At 39.5% G+C, this 8,505-nt stretch overlaps 2 protein-coding genes across 3 annotated transcripts in view; one reads left to right on the top strand and one right to left on the bottom strand.

Annotated features, from left to right (window-relative positions):
* LOC126399528 (uncharacterized) overlaps positions 1–3,388 on the top strand; it is a 36,171-nt gene extending 32,783 nt beyond the window's left edge. For both annotated transcript variants that reach the window (XM_050059566.1, XM_050059558.1), the window contains exons 6-8: positions 2,321–2,680; positions 2,756–2,804; positions 2,893–3,388. In XM_050059566.1, the coding sequence (XP_049915523.1) occupies positions 2,321–2,680; positions 2,756–2,781 (386 nt within the window). In that variant the 3' untranslated portion in view covers positions 2,782–2,804; positions 2,893–3,388. The remainder of the gene's footprint in view (positions 1–2,320; positions 2,681–2,755; positions 2,805–2,892) is intronic.
* Positions 3,389–3,732: 344 nt separating this feature from the next.
* nlrc3l (NLR family, CARD domain containing 3-like) overlaps positions 3,733–8,505 on the bottom strand; it is a 14,809-nt gene continuing 10,036 nt past the window's right edge. Inside the window, exons 8-12 of the mRNA XM_050059546.1 lie at positions 6,514–6,720; positions 6,083–6,258; positions 5,570–5,843; positions 4,808–5,023; positions 3,733–4,305 (exon numbers count right to left, since the gene is read on the bottom strand). Coding sequence (XP_049915503.1) covers positions 3,919–4,305; positions 4,808–5,023; positions 5,570–5,843; positions 6,083–6,258; positions 6,514–6,720 — 1,260 coding nt within the window. The 3' untranslated portion in view covers positions 3,733–3,918. The remainder of the gene's footprint in view (positions 4,306–4,807; positions 5,024–5,569; positions 5,844–6,082; positions 6,259–6,513; positions 6,721–8,505) is intronic.

Raw genomic sequence — 8,505 nt, 5'->3', positions numbered from 1 at the left:
CTTCACTGTGCATCACTTTATAGAGCTGTTTACCTCCTCCGCCTTTTGGCCAAAGAAACACACCCACACCAGAGTGCTCATTTGTTTATAGGGGATTGAGAGTGACTTTTAATTTTGGGGGGAGGTTATGTTAAGTCTAAAGACACTGTCAGTGTGTAATGTGTATACACTGTAACATAGGGTACAAGTGTGAGGAGATTTCCAAACTTTAGTTTGGCTGTTTATCTTTTCATTTTTAAGGTAAAAGCACATGTAATGGTATATTGGTATAATATTAGAGGGTAAATATAAACCCACAAAAGATTTGCCAAAGCAAACTGACAACACATCCTAAATCAGTATAAAACAGCTTTATGTCTGAATGTAACATAGGGTACAAGTGTGAGGAGATTTCCAAACTTTAGTTTACTGGTAGGCCTTTTATAAAGAGGCTAAAATATGTTTTGCTGCAAACCCCCATCCACAGCAATGCATTACTGAGCTCCTGTGGTGCTACTCCCATCTGCTTCTCCAAACAGGGAGAGTGCTGACGGCCATCTACTGTACATAATACACTGACTATATCTGAGTAGCTCATACAGCCTCATTTAGGAAAATCCAAACTATCCCTTTAAAGTAAGATAATGACCATCCCCACACAGTTGGGGTGTCCATGACCTTCCTTGAGGACGAAGGTATCTCTGTGGTGGACTGGCAGAGTCTGTGGTCTCCTGACCTAAACCCAATCCTGCATGTCTGGGACATGCTATCCAGGTGTGTTAGAGGCTGAGAGAGCATCCTTCATGGAGGAGTTGGAAAAGGTTGCTGGGGAAAGGGACGTCTGAAGCACCTTGATTAGCCTGCTGGCCCAACTACTTGGTTCCAGATAAGCAGTGGATGGATGGATGGATGGATGGATGGATGGATGGATGGATGGATGGATGGATGACCGACTGACTGCCTGACTGACTGACTGATTGACGTTTCTTAAGGGTAAAATTGTTTTAATGCTTCATTATTTCTTGGATACCATCTCTAAATGAGCAAATGTAACCACCCACTGTGCAACTGTGACCATACCATACTGGTGACATGAAACAACACAAATTAAATCTGTTCATTTAGTTTTACTGAGTAGTGTACATTTGTCTGCATGTATTCAAACTTGAAGCAAACGAAATGTTTTGCTTTCTCAATTTTTCCCAAATTAAACATGTAGTGTCATGTTTGACGCTGACAGTTCTTCATATTCCTTCATGTTTGTCTGATGTATAAAACAATAAATCAGCAAAATGTACATTTTGGCATTGATGTTAAAACCTACAATATATATTGAGGCTTTGGATGAACGCAAATCAACATTGTGTGTGTTGTTTCTGTCTGACGTTCTTTGGAAATACGTTTCTTCCACTGTATTCAGTGTTTGCAACAGGATCTACCCATATTAAAATAAATGACAGAGGCCTCTGTGTCCATCCAAAAGCTAAAAACAGCAGTTCCCTTTTTCCACGAACTTCATGCAAATCCAAGTTCAGAAACCTAACAGTGAGGAGGGTTTTTTCAGTCCTACAGGATGCAAATATCTGCTCTCTGGGTGATGCTTATTAGTTATCAAGAAGAGAATGTAAATGTATTGGCTTTGTCAGCAGCGTACATGAGACAATGCCTCTTTTGTTGAAGGTGCTAGTTGTACAGGAAAGCTGCTGAGGTCACAGTCTTGTTGACATTCAAGTCTTTTTAAGGAGAGACCTGGTCAAGAAGGCAGCATTAAATATTGTTACAACATGAACACACAAACAACATAAACAGGTAGCGACAACTGTCCCACAACAAATTGGGGATACAAAAAAAATAGGATTTAATTTGTTAAACAGGTTTCAATATGTATCTAAAATAAGGGAAAACTATAAATTAGATGAAAAACCACAAAATGTTTTAATGTGCCATTTAAAAGACAAATCCATATATCTGATTAATTGACACCATTTGACTTTGGGCAGTGGACAGTCAATGAGCTGGTTAACACGATGGACCTTAAGTATGATTCAATAATAAAGTGCAATGTATTCATCATGTTACACACCAATGCTCAATGCCAGTAGACTACATGTGAGGTGATTACCATGGGACTACAGCAGAGACTCCAGCCTGCAAACATACATTTATTATTAATATTTCAGGTCCTCAAATGGGTTTTGCAGGTGTGGTTTGTTACAACAATGTAGCCTATAAGGATGATCTGTGGGGGCCCAATATTATATTCTTTCATGGGGTCTAAAATCTCTGGCAGCACCCCTGGTTGTGACATGCACAAACTCTCAGTGTCACCTCTTTGATGCAGGTCTCCGGTTCTACCCGGAACACAAAAGCTGGATTGATGCCCTGCAGCACTGCCACAACAAGAACTCTGCCCTGGTTCAAATCACCAACCAGACAGTGCAGGACGCAGTGAACTCTTTCCTACAAAATAAGAGCGGCTTGGATGGTGGAGTGTGGATCGGCCTGGAGCGCTCCATCTTTGGTGTCAACGTCCCCTGGCAGTGGATTTCAGGGCAAAGAGTAAAGGAAGATCATTGGAGCAGTAGCGCTTTTGTCGACCCCTTAAACAACCACTGTGGAAAGGTCATCCAGGTGAAAGAGTCACAAGAATTCAAGTGGCTGGACGAAGACTGCCATAAAGAGCTACCTTTCATCTGCCAAGGTAAGCTGCTGTTTGGTTTTCCACCCATTCTGACATGAGATTGTTGACAAAGTTTATCTTTCTTTTCATTTTCAGATCTGAATGGAAAGGCCTCGCCATAATCACTTCACTTCTCGAGACCAAGGTATATCAGCTGAAAACTGTTATGTTTTCCAGGTTGACAGCAGAAATGTTCTTCTCACTGTATGTTCTGTCTCGTTCATGTCCTGTAGATCCATCATGACGACTGCATGGGGCTCTGGAAACTACAAGAGTCACTCCACTATTCTTCTTGATATTATGTTTGAATGAATATTGGTGTTGTGGGCTACTGATTTTTGCATTCACTGTTCATTGCACTTGTACTCACTTTCTAATAACTGACTGATTTGCTTTCTGTGAGAAATATTTACTCATTTTTACTCAACTGAATGTATCAATAATCAGTGCATAATCAGAATCAAGAAACACATAATCATTGTTAATCATGTTTTGTTGTTACCCTAGTTAGGAGCTAAAAATGATGGTGTACGCCTTCACCATCTGTGCTCAAGTTGGTGTGATGTCATGACCTCATTCATGAGGTTTACTGTCAATCAACAAAGTCAGATTCCTCTCATCACTTCTCACATTTCACAAATCTCTCAACGGTTCAATTCTTCTTTTGTCAAAAGTATTAAAGTCTCAACATATCTCAATCAAAAATTACTAATGGATGAAGAAGTATCCATTGTAAAAAAAAATATTTTCATTAGTGCTCATTGTAAGGTGGATAATCATGATGTAGTATTGGATGAACTGTACTTGAATTCCTAGAAAACATTTTAACTTTACTGATATGACAGTAACATTACTTTATTTTTCCAAAAATGTTTTATTGAGAAAAGACAGTGACATATAGCACAAGTAGAAAACCAGTTGGTATTTTCTTTTCTTTTTTTTTTACAAAGTTATCAGTCTGTACCCACTTTCCTCAATCCTGTTTCATGAGTAGAGAGTAGCCAGAGGGATAATGGGAGAGAAGAAATGTGTGGTAATAACTGCTAAATGAGAGATTTTTTTTTTCAATTAAATGAAATTAAATCATAATGGAAAGACTAGTAATAAAAGTGATATGATTAACAATATAAATGAACATCACACACACTGTGATCACTCATGATTTCTATGACCAAATATAACGGAGCAGACTGTACTTCTCTTTAACCAATCATGTCCATATAAAGTCACTGATTTACCTGAAGCAATCTATCCCAGACTCACTCATCTTCCTGGGTCATTTCTCTGAGGCACTCCTTCAAGTTTTCCACACGGTCTTCTTTAGCAGTCTGTATCGTCTGCTCCAGCAGGCGCTGCACCTCATCCAGACCGGCCACCTTGGGTGTGCTGTGGCGGTAGAGTAGCCCACGGAGCTGATTGTCGTGGCAGTCCCGGGAAAGCATGCCGCACAGAAAGCGCAGGAACATGTCATAGTGGCCCAGCGGGGAGCCGAGGGTTCGTGCCAAGGCACACTGGACCAGGCCTGCTGCTGACTTGGTCTGATCCTTGGGTGTGAAGATCTTGGGCTTGTGCACCAGTGCAGAGTCCAGAACGTTCTTAGACTCTGTGCGAAACATCGTGAAGACGTACAGAGCGGCCATGAACTCCTGGAGGAGACAAGACATGGGGTGATTGTTCAGGTGAATCTTTAGGGGGGTTCTGGTGGCCAGGCAGTCTCAGGACATGTCTCTGACAGATGGGCTTGGACGAGCAGCATGTTGTTGTTTTAAGTCCTAATCTTGTGTCTTGTGTTAATTGTTCTGTTATCTCTTGATGTTTGCTTTATACGCATTAATTTTTTTTTTTATGTATATGGATATATATCAAAATGTACCTCTCTTCTTGTTCAAAGGTTTAAGACTTTTGAACTCATCTTGGTGTACACATACAATTATCTGATCATATCTTATTTGAGGCAACTAGCTAAACTCGCCCACTTATATATAAAACCTCTTTTGACATTAAACCCATGGGTCAACTACTTTGAAAAACACTAAATGATAACTGCAAAATGGTTTTCAGAATATTATATTATGGTACAGCACCGTAAAAAAAAAAGGTTTCATGGAAAAAATTAGATGATGAGTAGATGACGATGACGAGTTTTACCTGAAAGGTGAAGTGTATAAAGCAGAACTTCCTCTTTTCGTCCGAGGCTGCAGCAGGGAGCTCAGTGCACATGCCAGAGAACACCGTCACCTCAGTCAACTTCAGACCGTATTCCTTCACGTCCTCTTCAAAGAACACGCTGGTATTCCTCTCCAGCATTTTAAAGGCCATCTTCCCCATCTTTGTCAGCAGGTGTCTCTCATCACCGGACCATTTCTGAGTGGAAAGGGGACATTGAGGTGACAAGTTCTAACGTTGAAGTGAAGCTGTTAATTAGCTTTTCTTGGGGGAAAAAAAAAAAAAGGCTCAGGCTTTCTGAGAGATTAAGTCAGTTAGGTTCAATGTTTGGTTTTGTTGATACTCTCATACAGGTGTTCAAAGCTAGGGTTAACTGTTGATGCAGCAGTTTGGATTATTGTTGGTAAGCAGAATATTGCAATGTGAGGCAGGGCAAAAAACACAGACACCATAATATAATACAGTCAACAAATATTGAAACTTATAAGCTTCATAAAAATAATAATTTTAGGTCAACTGTATCGGACTGCATTGGATGGCACAGGTGTCCACGATACTGTAATATTAAAATTTTAATGATATATCTGCTTGTAAAAAATGATTAATGGGAAGTAAAAGGCTGATACAGATGACTGGACCAGTAGCATTTTAGTGGTTTATGTTTGTACTTGTGAATTAAGCCACTAGGAACTATGACATACCTTAGAAAATAAAAGAATAAAAGAAAATAAATTTGCATATTACCAGGTCATTTTCCTGCTTGCCATAGTAGAACCCCAGCCTGCGATTGGTCTGGATGATCATAATGCTGACGTAGAAGGGTGTCAGCCTGGGGGGGTGCACCCCATAGCTCTGATAACGGAAGCAGCGCTCGAAAACTGTGGCCAACATCCAGCAGACAAAGGGTTGTCGGGCAAGCATATGGAGTGTCGGTAGTCGCTTGTAATGGGCCACGATTTTCGCTGCCAGCGCTGCATCGCAATAGCGCTTGGTCAGGAATTGATCTTTCATCTCATCACTAGAGAAAAGAGGGGACAAAAAAAATAAAACTGGATTAAAATAGGCCAGAATGAAAAAGGTTAAAATTGATTTTAACTGGGTGAATTCTGCTGCTGAACCATTTCAGTTCTATTACTGCACATGCACACAAAGTAGACACACAAGGCCAAAAACAGCAGCAAATACAATGAGATTTCCAAAAGCTAAAATTTGAACGGATGCACACAAAACCAACATACAGTGCATGTACACACACACCTAAAGCCCTGCACTTCTGTGACGATGTCAACAAATTGAGATGGTATTTGTGAGACAGCCCCGCGTCTCCCCAGGATCCAGACGCGGGCACCACGAAGCACAGTGCCTCGGATGATATTTACAATCAGGACGTCGGGATGTGCTTTGGTGTAATTGTCATTTATTACTGGGGCATTCTGAAGAGAGAGAAAAGAGAAAAATAGACAAATATATCAGTTTCTGCTCATCATTTGTTAGCTTAGGAACAAGAAAGTAGCCTTTAAAACATGCCGGGATTGCTCACTTGACCAGTGCTTATCTCCAAAAACTGGTAATTGATACAAAGACTTTAAACTTTATATTGTTGGTTATCTTTATAATTCAGGTTCTAGGTTGTTTTTTACAGTTACAAATGTGAATGGATCTCAGGTGTATGTGTGCAGATGGGATACCTCCCAGTCCAGAGGAGCTTGGTAACAATCCATTGAGTCCAGTATGAATAGAAATCTACAGTCCTCTTGCTCCAGGTACTTCATGTCTTTGCACTCAGGGTAATAGTATTCTATCACGTCCATGATGGACATCTTCTCTGAAAGAGCGCCATAGCTTCGCAGGTACCAGAAACATCGGCATGAGACTTTGATGATGAACTGCAGATCCTGAGCAAAAAAATGGAAAGGAAAATTATGTCAGTTTCAAAAAACAAGTGAAAAAACAAAAACTTAAAAGGACCCATCATGCTTTCCCTTATTTTCTGTCACATATACAGTTAATATAATGTTACACTGTCGGACATTCATATTGAACATGGCTTAAGTTTCAAATACTGAGGTTAATTTAATTTGCACTATGGTCCCGCAACTGATTTAATATAATTTTAATTGGTTTACTGGTGTTTTTATTTGACCCCTGTATTTACCTTTTTTATATGCACTCACTTGCACTTTGAGATAGGCCAGTGCAATACCTGTAGTTCCCTTGTTTGTAACCTTACAAACAAGGGAAACAGTTGCACTACTCTTGCAACAGTAGTCTGCAACTGTAACACAGTCAGCGCACTATGTTGGCAACTTGTCTGTGTTGATTGTATGTATGTATGTATGTATGTATGTGAATATTGCAGCTGTTTGCACTATACTGCCCAAGACGAATTTCCCTTGCGGGACAATAAAGTTTATCTTATCTTATCTTATCTTAATGTTTGCAAAATTAATCTCTCAATATGGTCATCTGCCTCAGGCACGATTAGTTTTAGATTTTGAAGGCTTTTAACACTTTTTTTAATTGTTTAAGGTTGTGAATTCTTGTGTGAGACGTTTTTTTCTGGCAGCTAGCAAGTTTAGAAGTTAAAAAATGAACGCAGATCCAAGAATTTCATGAATCATATTTATTTCATATAAATAGATCCTTTAAAAAATTATGTGTTACCCCAGAAATGGAACTAAAGTGTCGATAAGTTATAACTTTACGTTTTCTTTTCACAGGACATGATTTGTCTCAATTCTTAAGAATGGGTGAGCTACATGCTAACGTCAGGAAAACATGTAATCCTGGTTGCCGATGTTGTTAATTTATTCTAGGCCTGTCATGATAACTACTTTTGTTGGATGATATATTGTCCCAGAGATGATTGCGATTACAGTATTACTGTCATTTTGAGACCATTTTATGCCACTGACATAATGATAATATAATGGCATAATAACTTAAACTTTTTAAAAATATTTAGACTGTGGAATATTACAAATATATATTTAACATATTTTTAATTAACACCTGTTAATACATACAAGAATGTACACGTAAAATTACAGGAACTTTATTCACCTTATTCCTAGCTCCCATGATACCTTGCGTGAACTATGGGCGCAACATCCGCCGTTAAACAGACACTGGCGATTTCCAATGGTATCAGTTTGTTAACGGTACTCTACTCTTCTTTCCAAGAGCAACTGGGAGATAAAACGTGGAACACACCCTCTGTTATAGCTCAAACTGGATTATTTGATCACACCTCTGCCATCTCTGACAGCCATCTCAAAGCACTGTTGTTTTTTTTTTCCTTTTCAACCGAACACGCTAGCAATTAGCTTGCCTTGCTCCTTTAAAATGTTGTTAACTCTAACATGGCCTGAGCTAGCTTAAAGTGATAGTTCAGGTTTTTGGACATGAAGTTTTGTGAAACGCTGACCATCTGTAGCTCTGATGTGACGGTGTCACTACTCTCAACGAGCCTCCTGCTCTGAGAAATTGCCCGAGCTTACCGGGAGAAAAAGTAGTTCTGAAGATGTACGGGGGACACGTAACCAAAAGGTTTTAAGCTACAAAAAAGTATGCATGTGTTTTGTTAGACTATTTCAATAATTTTAAAACATCCCCGCATTACGTCAGACCTTGCTATCAATTGGGACTATTTTCTGGCCAGTATCACTCCGCCGTGCAGG

This window comes from Epinephelus moara, chromosome 2, assembly GCF_006386435.1.
Source record: "Epinephelus moara isolate mb chromosome 2, YSFRI_EMoa_1.0, whole genome shotgun sequence".
Lineage (NCBI taxonomy): Eukaryota > Metazoa > Chordata > Actinopteri > Perciformes > Serranidae > Epinephelus > Epinephelus moara.
Note: the sequence above shows the minus strand (reverse complement) of the source record. Positions and strands in the feature narration are given on the sequence as shown.